Genomic DNA, 27445 nt, shown 5'->3' on the forward strand with positions numbered 1-27445 from the left:
CATTTATAGACACTAAACACATGAAAAATCTAGGATTTTGATGACCTTAAAATTGCCAAAAAAATGACCTTTATCCTTTAGTCCCCCGCCATTCCATATGTGGAACAAAAAAAGTATGTCCCTGTCAGCCGCGGTTGCATATATGGAACAAACAGCTTTAGATACAATTATCGAGGGTTTGCCACACTTATATTTGTATATTGAGGTTGAAACACTGACAGTTCGGTTCGGGAACATGTGTTTACGAAAATTCCAAATCTGCCCCCCCTCCTTTCTCGGAATATGTCACGTGTTTGGGCTTACACTTGACAGACACAATGAATGCTTGGTATTTACGATGTTGTTTTCCTCCAAGCTTCCAACGCTGTGATTTAGTACTGATAAGGCACACATTCTTCTTTGTGTTTAGACATGGTGATCCAGCCAAAAGTAGTAGCAGGGGGGTGGGGTCAAGGAGAGGCTGGATTGGAAGAGGTTTAGTGGTGTCAACTTTCTGTCGCCTCTATGTTAGAAATGCAATGAAGCCTGACGACAGCCCGAGGCCAGAAGCCAGAATCATGAGTCTATCCAGAAGTATAGACAAAACAAAGGATTGCAAAGGCTCTCTCCCCTCCTCTGTTTAGGAAAGGCCTCGCCATAGACATTCAGAGCAGTGGCTGTGAAAGACCGTGTTTTGTGCTTTCCGATTGTGTGCCCCCTGAGCTGTGTTGAACTTGTGTTGGGTAATTTTCTTGTGATATGTGCTTCTGATTTTTTTCGTTCGCACTTGCATCTTCTGTAGCTACTGTGAATCCATTTGTTCCCTGTTGACTCCCCAAAGTAGCTGGAGAAGAGGGGGCAAACTCCACATTTTATGTTTTTTTCATTGAAATTCGGGGGATGCAGCCCCGCTGTAACCCCCCCCCCCCACCCCCCGTGGTTGGGGCATCCAAATTTTACATGGTTGCATGCACCGATGTTCTACCTGCAAAACAAAAGTTATCCGAAGTAGATTGGTCCCATAGTGCCAGAGTTATTACGATTTTTCTCCATTATGTATACGAATTCAAATTTCGCGCTCAAAGCCTCGGCGACACTGGGCTTACTTTCGTCAGACCGTGCGGCGTACTAAGGGTTAAAAAATGCATTTATGACCTAATACATGCAAGAAAATGCCCTAAATACTTAGGAAAATGAGCTAAAAATTCTGAAAGATTTGTGAAAAATTTATAAACTGCCAATTGAAATTCATGTTACAAATTAACGTTACAGTATCTATCACATGTTCATTGCGTATGGTAGTACAAGTAAGAAAGTTCACTTTTTGCCATCTTTTACACTTGTATTGCAACTCAATACACTTTAAGTACTTCGTTGCAGTACACAACGAAAATCATATGCAAATTTTCAAAAGTGAATGATTGTCGGTTGTTGGACAAGAGAGCCTTGTACATGGAAAAACTACTCACGATTTCCACCGACACAAGAGGCGCGTACTTGAAATGAACAATATCACTTGCTGTTAACTCACTTTCAATTCCATGTAGTGCGAATTACTTCCCTGACAAAATGTCCGATACAGAGCACAAAACTTTGTACCCGTTGTTTTTTTTAACAATAATCCATCTAGCGACAATGTATTTTCAGATAGAGGGGGAAATCACATTGTTTGAGCGGAATTGTTACACAACAGCTTGGATCAACAATACTGCACAGAATTTCTTTGTTTCTTCAAAAACAGTCGTTCAGAACTGCGCTGAAGGCAATGAGACGAGAGTCGGGAACCTCTCTGCTTCAAAGGATTACATTTGCATGTAAAATGCCCCTTCTTTCACCAAAATTTAGAAAAATGCATAATATGACTTTTAAAAGGCTGAAAAATGACTGAAACGGTTTAAAAAATGACATTTACTCCAAAAAAGTCAAAAAATGCCCTAACAAAGGCATCCCAATTTATTCACTTTCGTATATAACACGTTCCTATCTACTTATGCAATATTTCTTCCTTACAAAAAAAAAAGATGCATTTGCATCAATATCCTAGCTCCACATAATGTTGATTCTAATATGTTAACAATAATGCTATCCCCCTAGAATGTGAGTTGGAGAAATTGTGGGGATGGCAGATCATTGGCATGGAATCCCAAAGACTGGTATAGTCACTGGTTGTTGTCACTGCTCAGTTGAGCTATGGACCTGATCTGAAAGTGTGGGTGGAAGAGTGTTAAGATTTGTTTATGATCTGTGCATGTAATTCATTTGTGTTGCTCCCTTCTTATCGTGCATTGCAAGTGCATTATTTAGACTTGAGCTTGGCAAAACAAAAGCAGAGTAGGTCAGAAGACATGTGGCCTCTCTTGCAAGGTTAATGCAACTGACAGCCAGAATAGAAATTGGAGGGGTGGGGAAGAAAATAGTACTTGACATCTGTATCTTCCATCACAAATGTTCAAGTGCACATGCACATGAAAAGTGTCTAATGAATAGAGGCACATATTTTTGGTAAATAAAAATGCAAAATTTCGGTATAAAAACAGTCAATATCGGGTTCAAAAGCGGTATATAAAATTAAATTTCACTGTTATAGTGGTGAAAAAGCGGTATATAAAATGGCATTTGGTTTTAAAAATGTGAATATAATTCCAAATTTGATTTAAAAACTGCACTATTACACAAAATAAACATATCCCTGCTAATAGCACAGAAAATCATTACCAGAATATGAAATTTATTCCTGTATAAAGGGGTCCATTTTTGCTTCTCAAGTATTTACAGCAAAATTAATCAATTTTCCGTGAATTGCATAACTCACAGGATACTTCAGACTTCAGAAAGTGTTGTATCAGTATATAAACGGTAAATTTTGAGTTTGAGTCTATTTTGCAGTTCATTTCGCATCATTTCGTGACAAAACAGGGTAGGAAAATGCACCTCACACCTTTCAGAAACATGAAAAATTAAGATTACAATGTGTTATTTCCCATTTCGTGTTTTCATCAAAAACGAAATATGCATGCCTCTACTAATGAAACATGTTTCTGAATGAATTCAGTAATATTTTTCAAAAAATATGCCCACTTGCAAATAAAATTTGTGTACATTTCATCATTGAAAGGAAGTCATTATTTGCAGTTCGTGTGTTTGCAGATTGAGAAAATTCAATGTAATATTTGTTATTGATGTTTTCGACAGGTGTGAGGTCCATATTCCTACCATATTTTATCCTGGAATTTATCAGAATCAAGTGTAAAATGTAAACTCCCCAAGCTTGAACTTTGGGGTTATTTACCAAACTTTCCACAGTCTGAATGAGTTATGGAAAATCCTTTGTTTAATTTTACTGCAAAAGTTTAAACATAGAATTCCTGCATAAAGAATCAATCAGACATATAATGTTGGGTGTTTTTCACTTGTTTCAACTTCACATAAGTGAGGTTAGGAATGTGCTATTGGAATGTGTTTTTATTCTGTAAAACAAGTGGGATTTTATTCACCATTTTAACACCAAAATGTTATTTTATTTACCATTTACATTCCAAAATGTACACTCCTGTTCAAAGAAAGTGGCGCATACCACAAAACACTAACCAAATAAAGTGTGCCACACCATGTGAATAAGAGTGTAGTTAGTTTCTGTACCAAAGTTTTAACCTCCGAGAGAACTTTCAGACTGAAGTGACAAGCAACAAGAGGATGCACGAACAACAGCCTGAAGCAACATGATGCACGTTATTGAGAAAACAGCCCAGTCCAAGCAACAAGTAACATGCTGTGCTTGTCACATGTGGATGTGGTCCGGGAGCTTCCTTATTTATCCTAAATGTGTCCCTAAATATTAGGTGCCTACTCCCCTCCAGCGCATGGATCAATTTTTTCAGTTACATTTATCAGATCCTATGTTTACTCTCAGCTCAATGAACTCCTAAACTCTTGTCAATTTTGAATTCACTGCATACCATGTTCATTATTTAATTCAACACAAGTTCCATCGTGGCCTTGGAGTATGTTGTTGTTGATAGATACATACAAAACATAGTTTTACTTACTCTGCAGGGGATACTCTTGTTGCCAACATAATGATCAGTTTGTTACTAAAACACTTATGTCACCCTTTTACGATCCATTTGCTTAAGTCAGCTGTTGCATATGGGTTCCATTTTATGGGGACATGCTTGTATGTGTTGCTGCTTCATTCACGTAAAATGATCTTCTGTGTGACTGCAATAATGCACACAGCAACTTCCCTAATGTACTTACCATGTAAGATAACTATGTAGAACCTTTTAACCCTACAAGTTGGGTTTTAAATGTCCCACCTACTCTACTCCGAGGGGTCTTTAAATTTGTTTATTACTTCTTGATCATAGAACAATGAGGAAGAGGCTAAAACGTGACCAGAGTTCTTTTGAACCCCCTGACAGACCTATGAAATGATTTTTTAAATGCCTTCGTTATAACTCGTACCATTGCCAGAAAGGATCACCATGACCCTGTAGCAGAGATTCCTTCTTCATTATCTGCAGCATGAGTAAATTCTTCTTGTGCATAATGGGGACTCCCCGATGGTGCAATGTAACGTCTCCTTGCTGTCAAGGGGTTCTGGGTTCAATATCCAATGGAGGCACATTGTGCAATGATTCAAATTCCACTTTAAATTTAGGTCTAGTCAGGATTAGCCTATCTATGGATAAATTGGACTTCAAACAACAATAATTCAACTTTTGTGCATAATCTAATGTGCTTTTGGCAGTATCTTAAGCGATAACAAAATTCCAAATTATTGTCTCCTAAGAAGATAATGTTGAGTTCTGCAACACTTACCAGTCATGACAAGCCAATCTTTATTCATGTTTGATTTATGAAAACATCAACAAACAAATAACTTTTATTTTCCTGTAGATACAGTAAAGTTCAGGCCTCAGGCCAACTGTACCGCTTGGGAGTTCAGTTTCTCCTCTTGAAAAGAAGTGCTATAAATTTTATTGGGTGGGTACAGTTAGGTGTGTATGCGGCATCCATAATAGGAAAGATGAAGCAAATAATAATTCCAGGAGTTTTCAGGCAACAGCATAGAGGTGACTGACAGTCCTGATGACTTTTAACCCCTAGCATGAGACATGGTTTAAGTATTTATTACCTTGCTGACTTTCCACACCGGTTTTTAGCCTGGTGAAAGAATAGAATTTTATTCTTTTCCATTTATTATATTATTGAACTACGATTAGAGCTGCATATTTATGGTGAATAAAACTTCAAGATTTTGGTACAAAAACTGGACACATTTCGGGATCAAAAGCGATATAAAAAAAATGGCATTTTGATGGTAAAAGGGTGAATAAAACTCAAAATTTGATTAAAAAACTACACTTATTACACAAAAGAAACATTTTCTTTCACATCAGAGTATTAAGTTTATTCCTGTGTAAAGGAATCCTCTTTTTTTTTGCTTCTCAAATATTTACAGCAGAATTAATCAATTGTACAAAATTTTCATAACCCATAGGATAAGTCAGACTTCAGAAAGTATTAAGTCTGTAAATAACTGTAATTTTGGGTTTTAAGAGTTTATTTCACATGTTGCACTTCATTTTGCATCATTTCATGACAAAATATGGTAGGAAAATGCACCTCACTTTTGGAAAGCATGAAAAATGAACATTTCCAAAATGTTCCAAATAGTGTAAACTTTCATAATAAATCAAGACTTATTTTATATTTTGTAAAATTACAAATTGTTTGTTAGAAGTCTTTAGATGAACTGAACCCCAATTTTTAATGATTTATAAACTTACCTTCTTTATGAAAGTTTATACTATTTCGAACATTTCTGAGAAAACCGGACATTGATAGGAAACACCGTTCCCGAGATATATCATATCAAAAAAAATATCCAATAGGCCGGATTATTTTCAAGGTGGCGGCCGTCAGGGTGCAGATATCAATTGGCTACTTGATTGAAAATATTTTTACTGATATAACAATTAATCCTACTAAGTCTCTTTGGGATTGTTTCTATCAAAAAGTCAATGATTCGGGGCTTAGCTGCCGGCCTGTAGTAAAGACACACTTTTTTGGCACTACCCTCTATTTTGGGACACATTTTATAGTGTATTTTTCATTCAAATGCATTAAAACTTATATTGTCTTAAAGCTTATGAATTGGGCTACCACTTTTATTCGAAACAATTTCCTGTCATTTTGATTATTTAAAAGTTACAAGGCAAAAACTTCAAAAAGTACTAGAAAAATTACATATTTTAAAGATTATTTTTTAAATTACGGTTATTATTATTAATACGGCCCCCAAAGTTCTCCGCCATATTAAGTGGGGCCCAGCCAGATCTACGGTGCTGTAATATAATGGCAGCCACTCTTGAACCCGACCACCTGTGAGGTGGGTACAGTAGAGCTGTAGAGTGCCCTGCTCGTGTGTAGCATGCTTCATGTGGTTAGGGTGTAAACTACAAGGAAAGCACACCTAGTTTAAGTTGTAATCTCAGACTTCTGCCTTTCGGCACTTTTCGGGTGGTATGATTGAGAAGAAGGAAAAGGAAGGAAGTTGCAGAAAATGTGAAGGAAAAAGTTTTTAACGTATGAAGGAGAAAAAAACCTGCCCGAGGGGCAGTAAAAAACCAACCAATCAATTTTATGTAATTAAGGTTTGACATGTGTATTTTAATTTTTGTGACTGAGTATGGGTTGTTATGGGACAGCAAGCGTAAGATTTCTAATAAATTTGGGTGGAATTTGGGACCTATGAAGAGAATTATTAGGTTTGATACAAGCTATGGGTTGTTAGTGGGAAGTAGTGATTTGCACGTTTTTAGTTTTGAATTTTAGTGTGATTCTAAGTTAATTTGATTTATGATATACATCAGTGTCGTAGCAAGAGGAGTCTGGGTGAGGGTCTGTCTGGGTATGCATATCCCGTTAATCGACAGCAAGAGTGACGCCGGGCTCCGTTCCCGACCAGAAATCCGGTCCCCTTCACGATCCACTCTAGGACAGGAGGTATGCAGAGGTGTCACGGCTTCCGTCCCCACCCACGATTAACAGCCAGGGAGGGCTCCCCGGCGCCCGTTCCTCCGCCTTGACCAACATTGGAGCCGGATAATAACATAACTTTGGCTTACGAACTGTTTGCTATATTGCACCTAGTTGGTCAACCCCCTTGAAAACCTCCTAGTGCTCACGACTTACCACAGCCCGATCGTGGCCATGTGACGTTTTTCCTATGCTTTGCGTACAAAAAAGTATTACGTAATAATTCAGCGTGGAAAAGCGTCACACTTCCTCATTCTTCGTACGCCTTGCGTCTCGTTTGTCTTTGGTTGTTTATACTAGTCCCCGCTAGAGGCCTCCACTGACCTCTCGCTTCGCGCTCGCTTCTCGAGCAGACACAAAAAGAACGGCAGTATCAGTACCGACTTGGCAGACCTTCGCGAAACTGTCGGCGTGACTTGGGTCACGAGAAGAAGGCAGGCAGAGAGTATGGTGCTGGTTTAAGTGTGCAAGTCGTCTCGCGGGCGAGACTTAAACTTTTCTGATTGTGTTTGCACGCTATGTTACTGCTACTCTCTCTGAAATTCGGCACGTCAACGCGAGACAGAACTACCCTTTTTTGGACGGACCTTCTACGCTTGCAAGGAAGTTGCATTTGATTGGAGTGAGAAGTTTAACGACGCCCTGTTAGATTTCGTCAGTTTCTAGCAACGCGGACCTGTATCCAGAGCTATAGCCGAGGGACGAATTTGATTGACGTTTCCAGACGTTACCCCAATATTCTGATGCCAGAACGAGAAGGAAGACAGAGTTCCGTTTGACTGACCGCCCTTTACAGTGTCGAATTGGAGGTTGGAACATTTTGGAGGAATTTAATGGAGGTATGTACAGTGCCGATACGTTCTCTTAGTTCTGCGAAGTCCAAGTCGTGAACTGGGTTAGAATCCCGTGTCTTTATCACGATTGAGTCAAAAAATTTAAATGAGCAAACGAAGGAAGAGCGGGCGGCGAAAGTTTAAACTATTCTAAATTGCAACTAACGCACGTTGGTGAATTAATGAGACACGACTTGTTAAATATATTGCGGTACGATAATGAAAATGATGGAACTTGCGACGTTCACGTAACATTAAAATTTAGCGAGGCGTACGCGTGTCAATTCCCATCCATCGTCGCGAATCCTTAAATCTTGAAGTAATTAATATTAGGGTGGCACAATACCAAATTAATGTAGTGGGAGCATCAAATGTAAAAAAGGGAGAATTGCTTAATTTAATGTGACAAAAGGATAACAGACTAAAGTGAGTCATTTGTTAATTAATTGTAAATATTCAGTTTGATGCCCAAGTGGATTTTATAATGTGTCAAGGGAAAGGATTTAATTGTGATTGTAATTCATGTTGCTGTTAACGTTTAAATTTGTAATACATATTCCTGATACGTCAAATGATGGGTGATAGATTGAAAGAAGGATTTGTTAAAGTTACAATTGGAGAGATTTTCTAATGCAATTAAACTGGGTTTGTTCATGATGAAATGTTTCTCATGTTGTTGATAATTGAGATATTGATCGTTTCTTGTTCGAGATTGAATCTAATAAATTTTTGACTCAAGTCTTTAAAATCTGCATACTGTTCTATACATTTTGTTCACGAACCTTCCACATAAGAAAGCGAAGCTGCGAAGTCGCTATTGGTAAGAAAGGAAGTTATGAACTTCATTGAGTAGTATTGATCCTGGTGTTTTTTGTGAATAGTTAGTGTGTATTTTTTGTATTGCAGGATACTTTAAAGAATTGTCAAACCTGAGTGAAATTTTCCACGATATTTTGTGAATGCCATTGCCCATAAGTTTATTTTGATTGATTTAAAGATGAGACCAGAACGGAGGATTATATATACATATTTTTCTTTGTTCTTTGGACACAGTCTTATCATTGGTTCTCCTTTGAGACTGAGGTGGCAGTGATAAACACTGGCCAATAACCTCAACGACTTGCGACTTGTAACTGTTGGTTCTTGCTTAATTTAAAGCGCGTACTTTAATTGATCCCGGACCTGTTTCCTCACGCTTCCCATAAGGCTTTATTGCCCCTTTTTTCTAGTACGCGACCAACACATTACAGCCAATACCAGGCTCCGCTGTATGGTCTCAGCGGGATTGCGAACTTTGGTTTCTCCCCGCTTTTGTCTCTCGTAGGCAGATATTTCGGCCGATCTCCCTCAGTGTGGTTCTCAGTTGGACCAAAAAACGGCCCTTCTAAGGACCACCAACGCTCTCCGCCAGAGCGACAGGCTGAGCCTCCCTCGATCCCCAACTTCCTGGTGTCATTCAGCTTCCAAGTGGATCATACGCAAACCCAAGGGCCAACCTTCTGTGGTTCCCCCACTCATCAGCATCCCTAGTCAAGAGTGGTCATTCGGCCGGGAGGCGCGGTCTGGCATGCCGACGGAATGCCGGGGCTCAGTCGCTGGCATGCAGGCTTGGTCTAACACCGCAAGGTCTCCACCTGCATGTTTATCTGCAACTAGGCCCCATAGCGTCCCATTGCGGACTGCGTGGCTGCATCCAAATTCCCCAGTCCGAATCCCGGGAACCTGGCAGGCCTTCCCTTATCCCGTTGGCTTTCAGTTCAGAGGTGGTCGTAACCCGGCTTTTAAATTACGGTAAAACCACTGATATTAGCAAAAAACTAAACAATCTTTTTCGTAGTCCATCTAATGAGGACCAAGACTAGAAAAACATTTTCTGTTTACGACGATTGGTTACTGATATATAGGTCATTAACTGGAAAGTCTGCCATCTTGAATTACTCAAATTGCTACAAGGTTGACTGTGGCATCAATTGGATATGTTTCAAGAACAGTCAAAACATTTGTCATATCTCAAATCCAGCTTTTCACTTTGGCACCCGGACTTTAAGAATATGTTTTATTTATCAGTGGTGTTGGAAGTCCCAAAATGACAGTCTTACATTTCACTTATGAACACTTTGCAGAGACTGGGGAGTCAGGTGTCATTGAAGTTCCATTAACTGGATCAGACCTTGTTTTCAGACTTGTGCTTAATATCCAAGTTCTAAACCTATTTTTGCTTTTTAATAAAAGTCAAGGGTTACAGGCAAGCCTTTCACACTGTTAAAATGTCCTGTGCAACATCAACTCTGGATCACTTTTGTTCCTTTTTCATCCACAATGGAGTGGAAGTAAAGAACTATTGTGGATTACATAGTTTTAATTGTTGATTGTTTACCATACTTGTTAAAATTAAGTGATTTGTGATTATACCTCTTATACTGTAAAGGGTGTCACTGTGTTTTAGTTGTTATGATTTTTAACTAAGATATGTATTTACATAGGGAGATTTTTTATTAATGTTTTTCAATAGATAATGGAAACTTATCTTGCCATTTCAGATTTACGGGTGAAGATGGAACCATCAATTAGGGTTGATGAACATGCAAACACAATGTACAATGAGAAATGTAGCTCAAATATTGAGAAGGGTGTGGAGGTACTCTCACAGATGTGGAACTCTGATTCAAAACCAGTTGTCCAGAAAAGTGGAGGAACAGCTACCGGTGATGGTAATTACTTTATGCATGGTTTATATATATATACGAGGGCGATTCAATAATTATTGTCCCCGGCATACTTAAAGGATATGAATTGCAATGAATGAATGATGGGGATATTGTAGCCTAATGTCTTAGATGCCTATATGCAAAATTTCAGAACCGTAGGTGCTATAGTAAATTTATTTTTCTCGTTTTACGTGAGAGGTGGCACTTAGTTTGAAAAATAGAGAAAACCGAACAACGAGCTGTCATCAAGTACCTCCAGAAAAAGGGGCTAAGCCCAAAGGAGATTCATGAGGACATGGTCAGTGTGTTGGGTGATGGGGCTCCTACCTACCAGGTGGTAAAAAACTGGTGCCGCGATTTCCGTTGCGGCAGGGAAAGCTGTCAACAAGCCCCTGGTGCTGGTCCTCCAACAACAGCATCCACCCCAGGAAACATTGATGCTGTGCATGACATGAGTATGGCTGACAGAAGAATCACGGTGCAACAGTTTGCAGACATCATGCACATCTCTGTAGGCTCAGTGGAAACCATTGTGCATGAACACTTGGGATTCAGAAAGGTTTCAGCGTGATGGGTCCGCAAAATGTTATCCCGTGAACAATAGAAAGACAGAGTTCAATGTTCAAGGGCTGGTTTGGAGCTGATGGGGGCAGACCTGAAGCAGTTCTGTGATAGATTTGTGACAGTGGATGAGACATGGCTCCACCACTATGATCCCGAGTCCAAACGACAGAGTATGGAGTGGCGGCACAGCAATTCACCTCCCCCCCCCCCCCCCCCGCAAATTCAGGGTGCAAGCATCAGCACGCAAGGTTATGGCCACAATTTTTTGGGATGCGAAGGGTGTGCTCCTTATTGACTACAAGGTGGGACACACTGTTACTGGGGACTATTATGCAGCCCTAATCCCTAAGTTACGCGAAGCAATCAAGGAGAAACGGCGTGGGATGTTGCGGCGAAAAGTGCAGTTTCACCACGATAATGCTCCAGCACACAGAAGCCATGTTACTGGTGCCGCAATCCATGCTGCTGGTTTCCATGTGTTGGAACACCCTCCCTACTCACCCGACCTCGCCCCTAGTGACTTTCATTTGTTCCTGAAGTTCAAGGAGCACCTCAAGGGGACGCATTTTCCCTCAAATGCTGCTGTTATGGACGCTGCGGAAGAATGGCTCACGGCTCAGCCACAGACATGCTTTGAAGCTGGCATAGTGGCTTTACAGCATAGGTGTAAGAAGTGCATTACTGTGAAGGGGGACTTTGTGGAAAAATAATACTACTTATATGTCAGGGACAATAATTATTGAACCACCCTCGTATTTCAGATTTGCCAAAGCCACTTTTTGCTGGTAAAAAGAAAGCAGGAAGGGTGCATAGGTGTAGGATTGCAGACAGACATGGACAGGGTGGCTACTCCGGGAATTCCTTGCATTCTGGGCATTATGCATGAATTATTGGCTCCGGGAATTATGCGTGATTTCTGCATGCATTTTTCTCCATAGACGTGAAAAATTGTAAATTTTATTAATCCAAATCGCATTGAATTTATTATTTATAAATACTTCAAGGCAAGTTTTTCACAGTTTAGCATCTATATTTATCGGGGAAGGAAAAGACAGCTGCGTGGAAAATAAAAGAGAATTCTCTCAATTTGTTTACTTTGTTAGTGTCCTTTGCAGAACAATATCTGACAGACGGACGATTATTGCAAGATAAGATACTATTTTGAAGTTGATTAGGTAAATTTGAGTGAAATTCTCATACAATTAACAATTTTCGATAGATTAGTATATCCTGTAATATTTGTGACTTGTATTTGTAGATGTATTTCAAGACTGAGTATGTGATATATACAAATGTAAACCCTGCTGCTTTAAATTAAATATTTATACCGTTTAATTGAATTAATTAAAATTTATGGATACATTGGATTCCATTTATGTTGTTAATATATTTATGTAGGTCTGTGAGTGGGTGGTGAGAGGCGGTAATACATAATGTTGAAACAGAGAAACAACTGCTAGTACCCTTGAACAATTTGCTTCGATCCCCCCCCCCTTTCCCTGTTTGCTGATAGGAAAAGAGGGAGAAGTCACTCAGCCAACAGAACAATTTTTTTGGCAAATTTTATGACCGGCACAGTTGGGAAGTGGGAAACGGGAGTTACAACATCAGTAAGATCGAGGTAAAATTTTGCAGAAACATAGATGACAACGCGTTAAGTGGGTTGACCACCTTTAGTTGGCCTATGTGGCTTTATCTGTAACATTTCCCCCTTTTTTATGAAATTCTACAGGGCACAAGGAACAAGTTTTTAATGAAAGTGGTCACTTGTACCGAAAGTTGTCTGCTACCAGCCCAAGAGTTGCTCGCTCACGGGAAACTGCTGAATCTCGAGCTGAGAGCGAGACAGAAGGGTGAGACTTCTTGGCACCACATGTCTTGTATTTTGGAACATTCCTGCAATCTTATCTCGCATTTCTCATCTGGCACTGGTGAAAATTTCGAAGGTGGCACATTCAGCAGTGAAAGAACTTGATCTGCCATGCAAATTGACAAAGAATGCAAGTCCAGCGAGCATTTCAGGCTGCTTTCTTCGAGTTGTCATCAGCTCTGCAGCTCTTAGGACAAGGAAACATGTCAAGATCAAATTCAAATGAAGTCCAAGCTCTCTACACATTCAATCTTCTTGTCGACTTAGGCAGGTGTCTACTTCAAATTAAGCGAAACCCGTTTTGCCGAAGGGTCTTGTAAACAACTTCGTATTAAAAACTATCCGTATTGAAATACATTATAGATCCTATCTTATCAGCTGGAGAATGGGAAAAACTTCGTATTAAAGGGTACTTCGTATTAACCAATATCGTATTAATGGGGTTTTCCTGTAACTCAAATTTGGCATAAACTGTGAATTATTACCCTTTTCACAAAGTTCAACACATTTTGTGCTTAAAAATAAATAAAATACCACCAAAATCCAACAATCTTGGGTTTTAGGCTTAAGAATATAAAATGTACCAAATTGTCACATGTGTACATTTTCCAAAGTTTTATTTTAAAAATTATGATTCATGTTATATGTGGAATAATTGCGACTACTACATTAAACCACGTGTAAATGGTTGTTTCTCATGTTTCCCACAATTTTTCACCTTTTATTGGAAAGAGTTTAGCATCCCAGAGCAAAGTGGTGGGGTTCTCACAGGAGAGAAATTGCGTACCCACCTTCACATTGGAGCAATAACGTTTGTATTTGTCACACCAAGTAATGGAAAAAAACTTTGTTTCCAACATATGAAACTCGCAAACATGCATAGGCTATGTAACCTACAATTTAAAATACTACTTAAAAAGCACAATGAAGGTGTGATTTTAGGTGTATTTGGCAGAAAGTGTGCTAAAATAACCAAAAAATCAAGGTCCACACCTGCAGTACATCGGTTATAACTTTTAACACATGCTTCCACCAGCTGTTTCTGAAAGTTTACCATCTCCCAGCTGTGTGATGTAAGTTTCAAAGAAGGCTTGCATATAGAGCTCATTGCATTTGTCTTTTCACGAAGTAATATTTTTTTATTGAATGTTGTTTTAAGAATTACACCTGGAAACTTGGGAATTGTGGTGTGCTAGCTTTTTACTTAGCAGCTCAGTCAGTAGAGCATTGGTACAGGATTCCAAGGACCTAGGTGGTTGATCCCACAGTTTAATAGAAATAGTTACATTTCCCCAGTTAGTTGTATGGTGTTTTGCAAGAGGGTAGTGATGTAAACTGGTAAACAGATAGTCTTTAATTATGTCTTTCTTTTATAGGGAAAAAGTTGCAATGTCCATTTTGTGAGAGATTGTACGGGTATGAAACTAACCTGCGTGCTCACATAAGGCAACGCCATCAGGGGATTCGGGTACCATGTCCCTTCTGCAGCCGGACCTTCACACGAAACAATACTGTCCGTCGTCACATTGCTCGTGAGCATAAGACAGAAATCAGCCTCAAATCATTTCAAACTCAGGTCTCCAACCACAACCAGTAAGGTTTCTCAGTGTCTTTCGGCTTACCTGCTGGAAGACAAGCATCTGCACTGTAATAAAAAAGAAAATTAATCAGGATAACAGAAATACCTCAGTTGATCTTTTACATAATATACATTCATAATATATATATATATTATATAAAAATATATATATTACTTTGTTAGAGGGCAAGTAAGAGTATGTGTAAGATTAATGTCTTTATTTCTTCCAGCACGTTTTCTGAATGTTTGTGTAAGAACAAAAGTGTTGTAGCTCTCTCGTGTTTGAAGATTAGTGCAGTCTTTTATGTGGGAAATGGGCTATACTGTACATATAGATTTTAATGAGGAAGTTAGTTTTACGAGTCTTAAAAACTGTTTACAAGAAGAAAACAAATCAGGTTATGTATTTTGAGAAATGAGCACTTTCACTTGAAACACTTCATCTGGTACCAACGAGGCACTTACATACAATACCTCACGCTTGTGGTCAGGTTGCATTTCTGATGACTAAATTTGGTCCGTAAGCTCTGGCAGTTGGCCATATTTGAGAGTAATTTTAGGAAGACAAAATCTCGAAAGATTTGCATTTGTGTTTGTCCTGTCATCAGAATTGCATATCAAATCATGCTTTGTGTAATTTTCTCGTGCAGCCTGTTCATAGCAAGAAAGAGCTTTGTGTGTGTGAGGTTCATATTTCAGCATAGTGGAAAAAAATTACATGAAGCATAACAGAATTGATGCACTACATTGTTATATTTATATAGTATATCTTAATTTGACAAGATTATCTGCATTCACCCAACATTCTCCTGATAGAAAACTAGTCATGAAAGTGCAACAGATTACATCTCTAAATCTCAGGAAAACACTTGGAAATATTCATATATTTACTTTCTCCCGCCAGTGGGAAATCAGGGACAGTTATTAGAAACTATAGTGCCAAATAGCAGTTCAATCGAAGCATGCACTTTTTTTATATATATAAAAAGATATATTTATGCCCAGTGAATTAACTTGTGTATGGGTTGTGTTGTGTTTTAAATGCAGTTTCTGTTCACTATTTTCACACAAATTATTGGTACTAATGGATTACCAACTGGATTTTTACCATATTGAATTGTAATCTTCATTTTCCTTCAACTTTCTCCTTTGTTCCAGTGCTTGATATGTTTTCCTATGGGTAGACATAACCAATTTCAGCAATTGGTATCTGCTCCTAGTCAGTGTTTTCTCCTGGTGTAGATATTGCCAGTAATAATTACATTACCATTTACACATAGGTTTCAGTATTTTCCATATGTTTGGTTTGTACATACATACGTCTATATAGAAATATATATATAAATATATATTTTATTTTTCATGCCCTGTTATTTCAGATCTGAAACAGTAAGTTACATGACATTTTTTTGTTTACAATGCTCTGGTTGGAGCTTCAGGATATGCAAAATGTTGTTTTTATAGCCATTGAAAAGTACATTTTCGAAAACTACTTTGTATAGATTTTCTACTACATACATAGTCAGGTAATCATGTTATATAATTTCTCTTCAGTCAGACTCAGGTAATTTCATATGTAATATATTATCAATATAAGTGACACTATCAACATTTGAGTACAGTGTGTTCTAGATATATTAACTGTTACTTTAAAATCTTAAATTGTTCAGATAAATTTTTGTTTTGTGGATTTTTATTATTATTATTATTATTACTGTGTTGTACAAATAATGTTTCATCATTCTTTATAAGTGTTACTGTGGACATCAACACAAAATATAATGTTCAGATTTTTATGGACAAGGAAAGGGAAGTACCGTTTACAGGTAATATCTTGTGTCCATTTTTTTCCATGTTATTATTTGTAACCATGTTCACTTTGTGTGTATGTGTGTAATTAACCGTTTCATTTATATTGTTAGCAAGGGGCTCTAATTTTGATGCATAAAAAAGCCCCTTCTTCCTTTTCACTGCAAATGGAATTCACATGCTACTCAAAACGTGATTGCGTTATCATGTTCTTAGCATGATGAAAAGTTACAAAGTTGTTGTTTCAATGATGTTGTTAATTGAAATTAACAAATTGTACAGGTGAGTTGTTTTTTCTGTATGCCGTACTTGTTTATTTTCAGTACCGATTGTTACACTTGAGGCTTATTTCCAATGTGAGAAGAAATAGTAACCAATTCACTTGTATTCCGACAGAACACTGGTTCGAGAACAAAAAAAATATAAATTGCTTCATTGCTTCTTTCCTATAGTTCGGTATTATTAGCGTAATTGTAGGCTCGTGCAGTATTAGGCTTGATTTATATCTTTTATTTATTCAAGAATTTGTTGGCTTGATGCAGACATTGTTGTCTCTAAATGTGTTGTGCATATTTTTGTGTCTGTTTTTAACAGGTTACTCAAAGTTGAAATTAATGTCATGTTCAGAGAATTTATCCATCTGTATCATTCAGTACATTGCTGAATGTTCTTTTTGTCCCTTCATTATTATTTTTTTTAAATTGAATGCTCAAGTAATGGAATACGCCAAGGTACATAAAATTATATTGGTATTCCATAGTGCATATAATGCCAGAATAGTTTTTCTCCAATTTTGGTGTATATGTTTGCTCTTTTCCCCATTATTTAATGTCTGCCAAAAAAGAAAAGAAAATGAAATTCTAGGTCCCTACTGGTTGAATTGTGGTGAAACCTAAGAACCAGTTTGGTAACTTTTATGTTAGAACCATTGGTTCTTCATGTAGCATATTAGAAAATAGCATTTTCACTTGTTTCTGAAGTTTGGATGAAATACAAGTATATATATAAAATTCAAAATATAAAACAGCCAAATATACATTTTGTGCAATTGTGTAAAAAATCTGATCACGTTTTCAGGAAAAATGGCATTAAGGTTTTTTCAGAATATGTTGAGTTTTGTAATTTTACGCCATGTACAATTTTAGATGCTAAACAACCAAATGGAAAGGACGAGACAAGATAATAGTAAAGTCATATTTCAACCCTTAGGGTTCTCTTACAACCAACCCTTATGAGCTAAAAGTCCATATGTAAAATCTACATTAATTGCTGTTAATAAAAACTACCTCATTGGATCTTAGTGCTTTAACACTAGAAGTTGGTTCTTTTTGTTTCTGTGGAGGAGACTTAATCCAAATTTCTTCCTGGTCACCACCACAAAATGTCATAATTTAAATTTTGCATTTTATTCTATACTTGCCCATTTGCATACTGTTTTGCATGCAATTTCTTGTAGTTTTCACAATGTATGTTTATCATATATTGCTTTTCCTAGAAAAAATTGAAACTTCAATTTTCTGTAATTGTCTCTCTCTCTTGAATGACATTTTTTTTTGTTTTTGTGAATTCTTCTTTCCTTAAAAATGAAATGGAAATTTGCCTGTAATAATATTCAAATAAGTTAACCTCTGTGAATGTGAGGTACATATCTTGTCTCGTCCATTTCAAAAGACCGTAAGATTAGCTGAAGATGTATTGTGATTTGGTAAGATGAATAATTTCAAAACAGCTCTTGGCAGTTATTTCTTCCCAGTTACACACAAATATTACAAGAGAAAAACATTTTTGCAGATGAACATAACATGGCACAATTATTGCTGGGTATAGGTACTGAAATATTTCTGTGGATTAAACTTCAGACAATATTCCTCCACTTCTTAAACACTTATAGGAAAATACAGAGTATTAATTATGCAACATTTGAAAAAAAATAATGTGCATAAATAGAAAATTACGTTACATGTCATTCTTCATTAAAGAATATTATAGCATAATATATGCGCAGTTTGAAACAGATGTTAACACTCACAATTCCACACTTTTCTTTTTCACTATTTTGCAACAGGATCATTATATTACAAAAGGAAAAAGAGTTATTGGTAGTGTTCTATGATCTAGTTCAGGTTCAGACTTTCACAAATGATTACTCAGGAATCTTGCCAATTTCCATTTTCTGATTTCAATCGAAACCCACTCAGGAATATTCAGGGAAAAAAATGTTATTTTTTATTTGCTGTTGGTTTACTCTGACATGCCACACCCTCAAATTGTGAGCTTCACAAAAATTCTGTTTTTATTCAAAAACCACATTGACATCATGACACTTTGTAATAAGTACAAATCTCTACAAGTTTCCCACACTGTTGATCAATCTTTACAGGGCAAAATCATAGTAGCAGGTACAATTGTGTGTATGTCGCATGTGCAAATGCAAGATAAGAGATCGTGCATTTTAAGAAAAGGGGAAAAAATGAATAAAAGTTAATTCTAGTTAATACTATAATAAAGGTGATGGTGATTATACGTTAAGAGTGATAGGTGTCAGTGATGGAATATGTTGTTCATAAATGCAGTCGCTTCAAGTGTTACCCCACATTTTGATAAAGGGGAACTCTTGAAACATTCATGTTTTTTTTCTGTTTGCAATTGCAATGAGAATGAATGTGGTCATTAGTGTGAGTGAGTAATTATGTGTATAAAAGCTTTTTTTTTCAAATTTAACTGCCATGTCTCAGGAAATAAAAAATAGCCTTGTTCTAAAGGTCTCTTAAACGGGTCAAAGAAGAACCACTGCAAACAATACAATTACTTTGAATATATATATATATATTAAGTAAAGGGAATAGTATCTTTGAAATCCTACATTTTTAGAGTTTGTCTTTTGTGTAGTTGCAGCTAATTCTTTTATTTAGCACTTTTTTTCTATATATATATATTATACTGTGAGCTGTATACCTCATAATGCAAAATTCTATACAGTACAGGGTGTTGTACTGACTTTGCTACCTCATAGTGGATATATATTTATATATACATATATTAGTATTAAGTAGTATTTAATATTATTTGCTCAATGTGAGGATACATTAGCTTGCTGGTCAGGATTATATTTGTTTAGTTTTAAAATTTTCTGTGAGAAAAAACGTAGTTGCATAGACAGCAATACTTCGCTTAGAGTTCTGAAGGTACTTCCAGAGTTACGGACTGGGGTAAGGTCTTCCCAGTTAGCAGTCCATCAATCGAATTTTAACCACAGTGACATCTGAGAAAGTGAAACATCCAGGAATTTGTTAGGTTTGCTTTTGTTTTGTTGTTATTTACTTGGTGGAGGGCAAAATGCCAAAAAAAAAAAAAAAAATCTTGTGGTTTTCCTGTGTGGAACTATCACTTGTAACAAGCCTACTTTTTCTGTACCACTGTCTGTTTTAACTGTTGCTGTTAACATCAATAACTAAACATCCATTGCACATGAAGTGGTATGTTCCTTGAAAGCACACTATTAACCTCTTAATGAGATAGATTTGGAAGTTTTCTTCATATCGCATTCTTCGCTATTCAAGATTACGTAGCACAACAGTTTGTCAGAAATGTCAAATTTTGGTGCAATTTTTATATCGTTTCATATGGATTGTTTCTCAGCAAAAATTTGACCTACATGGTATTAAAATTTCAGATGGCATTTTGTGAATCCAGTGTATTTTCCCCCCTTCTCTCTTATTGATGATAAAACAGGAAGTTTTGAAGTATTCTCACACTATGTGCATATATTTTCTCAAGAAAGTAGATTTTTGTTGATAATTTATTTGCATATTTCTTTTCTGATCAAGGGTAGGAGCATCCACAAAGAAAGCTCTCAAAATTAAATAATTTGAGAAAGAGAATTCAAAAAAAATAATACTAATTTGTGCTTCACTTTTGGAACAGCAAAATCAAGTTATTTTGCACAGCTGTTTATGTAGTAATATGTGTGAAAAACATACATTTTGTTATTTTTTGCATTGTTAAGGTACATGAAATTGTCACATGTTGCTATTCTTAGTTTTTATAATGAAATGATTATAATTTTTTTTTAATGATTTTTGTGGAACAAAACAATAACACATTTCTTCAAACATGAAGCATGCTTTACAGTTTAGCAACCATACTCAGGAATTATGGAATAATTTTATCTGTGTTCATAGATATGAACCATTTTTATTTTAAATTGATTTCAGACAGTTTATATACGTTTTAGCGTTGCTGTTTCGATTTGTGTGTCCCCTGATTCTTCTAGTTGTATCAACTTTAGGTCCAAAAATTTTCCCCTACTTCCATTAATGCATACAGTGATGGAACAACTAAACCAAATATGCCATTCTGTGCAGTTTTTCAAATTTAATTTTACTGTGCTTCAGCAAGCAGTATGTACTTTAGTGATGGAAAGTTGGGGGGAAAAAATCCTTTACTTTCTTTAAAATTACATGCAATTAGTTTCAACATCTCCGGTTTTCTAGGGAACATATTTGATAAGAAATGTTACATTTCACTAGTTAATTTTATGCACAGAACTAAATGGACTAAAAATCACCTTATGAGAAAAATATTAATTCATTCAGAGGATTTTTTATTTAAAAAAAGATTATTAATATTTCCTGTGTATATTTAATAACTTCTTGTGCATATACATATATTTATCCCCTACCATCTCTGATTCCAAATTAAACATCCTCATGATATTGTAAAAGAAATTGCTGTTCCATCACTGGAGTTTCTGTATTGACATTGTTAGCTGTCCCCCTTTTTCTTCTCTGATTCACTGAACCATATTTTTTTCGAATCAAAAGAAAATATGTTTTGATAGGTATGATAGAAATGCCTTTTATGGATAATAATTGGTCACCACAATTTGGCTATGTAGGTCTAGTTGCGTGTTGTGACGCATGGTGATTCTGGGGAAAAGGGTTTGTTTATTGTGGTTTCAGTATGAAATAGATTCTGTGGGTAACACTACTTTTTCCCCCTCTCTATACTTTGTTTCCTTTTACCCATTTTCAAAACGTTTTGTTTGGTTTGAGAGGCAATGAGATGTGCTGTGATTATCCTGATTGGAGAAGCAATTTGAGGTGTAACTTCAATTGTATTGTGGCTGGAAAAAAAGACATCTCGCAGGAAGTACTCTGTATACAGTTGATGTTGTTTATCTGCAAAATGAGATATGCACAATTTTGTTTAGTTTTACTTAGCATAATATACGTGTGTGTATGCACATTACGATGTATATATAATATATATATATATATGTTTATATTGTTATAACTGCAATTCAAATCTCCTGTGTTAGATTGTGATGATATATGACTACATTAATGAGATGAAGGAACATTTTTAATGTAATGGAAAAAGAATTATTCACGTAAATTAAGTTTCAAAATGTTGATAATATTATTTCTTTAATGTGTTGAGAATTTCTTTCATGTGTTCAAATCTCCTGATCGTTTGTACCTAGTACTTTCTTGTTTTTGACCTATGATAATCGCTAATGTGTTGGTTTTGAGTATTAGCTTTTAAGTATCATTGACTTTAAAAAAATATATAAAATTCACTAAATGCTATTCTCAGTACAGATGTGATAGTATTTACACAGAAGGACGACTTGAAAAGACACCTTAGAAAAGAGAGACGTAAAAATTGTTAGTGCATTTCTCCATTTTGCAGTATTGTGGAAGAAAGAAAGGTATTTGCTGTAGCCGGAGCACACAATGTATCTTCTTGTGATTTTTTTTTTGTGTATTTCAGTTTCTTGATTGTGCGTGTGTATGGTTACGTATACGTGTGTGTTTGTATGCGTGCATGTGTGGATATGCAAGTCACTTATGAGAAGATGCATTAGTGCATGTAGTACAAGGCAATCTTGGCTTTAGTTTCTGTTTTCTGTTTATGGGTTGTACTGTACAGTGATAGGATAGTTGGTTTGTATAATTTTATGATATAACAAAAATGTGGATTTGTATATATAACCTTGTTAATTTTTTTTCTGTTAGTGAAACATGGATCACATCCGTAAGACAGCCTTCAAATATTCATTGTGTAGGTATAGTAGTTCAGATCTTTTTTATGTAGAGATACCTTTATTAGTGTTCATATTATGATTATTGATGTTCTATTTTTTAGGTATATAATATTAGTTGCATGCAACATTTTTTTGGTGATGTAGGAAATATATTTGTGTATATAATCATTCTCCTGATAAATTATCCCAATTGAAGTGTTCAAAAGTGAGCATAAAAAACATTTTCTACCACTTCATAATTAATTGGGGATATTGAATTGAATGCTATTGAACAGTAATAACCAAAAGTGCATTTTTGAAAATGACTTGAACACGAATGTGCAGGGAACCTAGAAAATTGATATCTGTTGGTGTTTCATAACCCCGCATGGCCCATTGAGGCAGCCACTTTTGTTTGAGAAGGTTCAATAGGAGATGCATCGACAAGTGTCATAGCACAAGAGAGAGCTTTAAATAACAAGCTTTATTTCTTCAGCCAATGAAATTTCGTAGCACCAGTGAAGTCCTGCTATCAGCATTATTCCATTCTCTTATTTCCAGTGAAGGCATTGAACCAAAGGGTAGGTGTGCCTTACATGTGCAGTTGACAGGCATAAACTCTAAAATGGATAATCTTGTATTTGATGATTCTCATAACATAATACCAGTTGTCCTTTTATTACTATTATGCATTGAAACTAAAAAATCAACAGACCCAGTTTTGCAATCACTCTTAGCAGGTGAAGCTCTCTCTGCTCCTCATTATTGAAACACTATAATTTATAAATCTCAATATATAAGGAAAATAAGACCACACATTCACCTCAACAGGAAACATATCCTTGAAATTGTTAGTTTGTACAGATTGAGTGCAAAATACCCATTTATTGTTCTCAGTTTATACCATATACCATTATTCAGTGTGAATTTGAAGTTCTTGCCAGTTACATTTGATGAGTTATATTTTTGCTGTATGTCAAAGTATGTTCAGTTTAGTATGTAACTCTCCACTAATTGCTTTTTTTCTATTCGTGTATAATTATTACTTTTTCACAATTTATTAGGTGATTTGGAAATTGTTTTCAACTATTTTCACAAAACTTTTTTATTTATGCATTTTTAATGGAAAAATGCTAAACAAGTGTCTTTTCATGATTTTATTACTTCTAAAAGTAATGTTTAAAAACTGTGTATAGTTTTGAAAACACTTTAGATTTAGTATTGAAGAGGGAATCTATTTATGATTACTAATTTTGACAGAAATGGAAGTTGTTTGTGTAGGTTGTTCTCTGGACATTACTTTTACATCAAAGTAACTTTCATTCTGTTAAAAGTAGGAATTCTTTTCAAATACTAAACCTTACAGACTACAGGTTTTTTTCTTTTTACTATTATCCTTCTAATGTGGTTCACAATCACTCTTTCCATCATATGCTCTGAGATGTCAACACATTCCTCATCGTAACACGTGCACATTGTCTTCAGAAAATCATCCTTGCCATCATCACGCACCAAAGTTTCCTGATCACTCTTCATGTACGTATGCAGTCTTTATTTCAACATCACTAATAGTCACAGGATTGATAAAAAAAATATATGTAAGATGTGACACTTAATGCCCCATATGGGCTACTATTGTAGCGCACCTGACTTGGAGAGAGAAAAGGAATAACATAAGGATAAACTAATTTCAACATGCAAGCACACACTGACCAACGAGAAACATAGTTAATCGGAGGGTACAAGGACCCGTGCCTCTCCACCACCATGACTATTTGATTTGTTTTGTTTTAGTTTTGCAGAAATGGGCCTACAGTTTAAAGTGGAATCCGAACCGGGTATTATAGTTATTTGAGTAGCAATGAAAAAAAAATGTTGACCTTCTGTGGTAGCCTGCACAATAGTCACAGGTTAATAGATTCACAGATTAACATTTCGACTTAAGTGTATGGAGTAGTTATCCTAATGTAGAAGAACTTAAATATGTTCAAAATATATTGCCATGTTAAATACACACTATTTTTTCGGCAGTATTTTGTGAATCTGAGTGCTTATTATCACGGGAATAATTAAAATGTGTAGAGGCTAGTTGCACTACATCTGTACATTATTAACAGTTCGCAAAAAATATTTTCCTGTGTCTTTTGAAATCCATTAAGAACAAGGATTTTTATACTTTGTAATTTCAATGCATTTTATAGATAAATGTATCCAGATATCAAAATAGCGTTTCGGTTACTTACTGTGTACGCTTACAGAAACCTTTTGATTTTCTGTCCTTGGGAACTATTACTATTGGCTGAATGAAGAGTAGTTCATTTGAAGATCTCTGAAAGATCTTAAAATAGGCACACCCTGCCATCGCTAAAAGGATGTCCTTCATAATGTCATTGTTGGTGACATACCATGCACAAATACAGGCGTCACACTATATTATGATGTTTGTAATTCAGAAGTTGTCTACGTAGAAAGAGATACATGTACAATTGTATATTGGCTGTTCTTCGTTGCATCTTGTAAATGGCAAGAAAAGCACGAATTTACATAATTCGAGTTAAATGATGTGGATTTCGAACGAACAGTTTCCTACACTTGATCAAAAGGTACCAAGTGAAATTGGACATCCTTTAGAATACTGGATAAAGGAAAGTTTCAGTATCAGCTTTTCAGAATAATTGTGAACAGAAAATTGTCTTCAATACAAAATTATGAAATGAGGAAGCGTACATCTCAAACAATGTTCTATTCCTTGCATATTTAGATAAATGTTCATTTATCCCAAGAGGAAAGTTTTATCGTAGAAAAGTTAATTTCTTATGATTTGAGCATTCTTGACCTGAGCTTTAATTTACATTCATGTGAATTGCATGAATTAATTTTTTTCTCCTGATTTGTCTCCTGAGCTTGTACCGGTTGATATTTTTCACCCCTTTATTTATTTTTTAAATTGGCTGTCTTGTGTGGTACGTGTTTCATTTTGATATATCTATATGAATCAATATATGTGTAAAACATGCAAATGTATATGCTCTTGTGTACTTAGGACTGTCTGTTAATTGTTTTGTATTCAGATGTTGGCACTTTTCGATTTCACTAACATGATTAAGAGTTAACATATTTTCTGTGGCGTTTTCACTTACTTTTAAAAAGCATTGTCGGTTGCAAATATTCATGTGAAACAAATTGTTACACAAACTTGACATGTGCTTTCATAATAATTACACCTAATGCATTTTTGTTTTTGCACTGCCTTTGACTCACGAGATATTTAAATGAAATGGGGAAAAAATTCAATTTTTTATCCTTTCACAATCAAGTGATACAGCAAAACACGCTAAAAAAGATTCTGGCAAGGAGGAGTAAGAATGGTTAATTGCTAGTTGCATAAAGCACTGTTATATCAACAAATGTGGTTACTTTTTGATATAGTATGCAGCTATTCATTGTCACATTTTTAGATGTTCCAGATTTAATATGGTTTAATGTCTGCCACAGGAAATGAACAGCGTAAATAGAGCTTTTAGTCCTGGTAACATTCCCTATTTTTCTAACTCAGGTATTGCATCAAATGTAGTTTTTTTCCTTGGAAGAAAGGGTTCTGGTGCTCCTCGAAAGTTGATTTTTAAATTACACAAGTACTAATTATCCAAAGTTAATCAGTAAAGAATACTTTTGTGTATTTATTTATAATCATATGTTCACGACTGCCACATGGAGAGACCCAGGTGGGAATTTTTTTGACAATATCCCTGCATAAATCACTTCTAGGGTTCACCCAGCTTCTAATCAGTGGGTACTTGGGAGCAGGAGCACAATGCTGGTGGTATCACATGGTCAAGATCAAGAATGTATGGAGTGCTACATCCAGGCCCCTTATGCGAGAGTATGGCAGGGTGGAATATGCAGTGGATAGCTTGACCTTTTAATTTGTTCATACATATTTCTCTGTATTTCTTTTGTTAATGTAAATGATTAATAGGTTTTGGATCTAAATTTATCCCACTTCGGACCTATTTCTAGTTATGTTAATATTTGAGCATTTTACTGATCATAACCATGTTGGTTAACCAGAATATGGTTAAAAATATATATTCATTGACATGTACAATAGTCAAAACTTTAACTCTTTAATAAATCCTTTTTGCTGGATTTAACGTTACACATAATTGACAGGACACAAGTTTTAGGTCCGTGAAGTACTGTAACTGTGTGCATTAAAATTCTAAATACTTTTTAGTAGTTTTGGCTGTATACCCAATTCCAACTTAAAATCATTTTACAAGTAAATGAGATGTGGTTGATGTAAACATAGTTGATAAATCAAATAAAGAGAAGTGATTGTGTAATTCTAATGCCACGTTCACATGCCCTAAGAGTTTCTCTAAGCTTCAATTCCCAAAAGAATTACAGCAGGAAGGATGTTGTGGAGAACTTAAATGTTTAATCAAGTAATTTAATCACATAGCTTCTGCATACCAATATATGTGTGAGTCAAGAGGAATGAGGCAAACAACAGAAACAATAATATTTTTGTAATAAAGAAAATCATGTCAGTTGCTTATGTTTTGACATTTTTGTTTTTAAAATCTTGAAAGATTGATTTTAAATTGCGAGGTTGTAACTTGCATTCAATTCATTCAGAAGAGAACATATGATTTGTGATGAGTAGCTGCAGTTGACAGTGTTTTTTTTACAAAAAGAAAACCTACTGTAAAAAAATGATAGTGTGCATTTTTAGGTCATTATTAGACCACTTTATTTTTATCCTTGTCTAAAATGAGTTGCATGCATAAAGTGTTCTTTATTGTATTCGCTCATTTATGGCAATTAGGAATATCTTGGTATAGGGACACATGAAGGGAGACATGTGTATTGATAGATTTCTGCCCTACATCACTATTTCTGGCTCCTGCGCTTCTCACTTGCTGTTAATTTACACACTTCTTTCATTTTTTTAAAAATACTTGTGATGTGGATAAGGCAAATGGGTGAGTATTACTTGATACAAAGTAGCACATAAAATGGTTGTTC

The 27445-nt window shown here is 35.8% G+C and overlaps 1 protein-coding gene across 3 annotated transcripts in view; it reads left to right on the forward strand.

Moving 5' to 3' along the window:
• Positions 1–25554, forward strand: part of chinmo (Chronologically inappropriate morphogenesis) — a 43263-nt gene extending 17709 nt beyond the window's left edge. For all 3 annotated transcript variants that reach the window (XM_083139209.1, XM_083139207.1, XM_083139208.1), the window contains exons 5-6: positions 10397–10567; positions 14375–25554. In XM_083139209.1, the coding sequence (XP_082995335.1) occupies positions 10397–10567; positions 14375–14595 (392 nt within the window). In that variant the 3' untranslated portion in view covers positions 14596–25554. The remainder of the gene's footprint in view (positions 1–10396; positions 10568–14374) is intronic.
• The last annotated feature ends 1891 nt before the right edge of the window (positions 25555–27445 follow it).

This window comes from Lepisma saccharinum, chromosome 17, assembly GCF_977018435.1.
Source record: "Lepisma saccharinum chromosome 17, izLepSacc3.1, whole genome shotgun sequence".
Lineage (NCBI taxonomy): Eukaryota > Metazoa > Arthropoda > Insecta > Zygentoma > Lepismatidae > Lepisma > Lepisma saccharinum.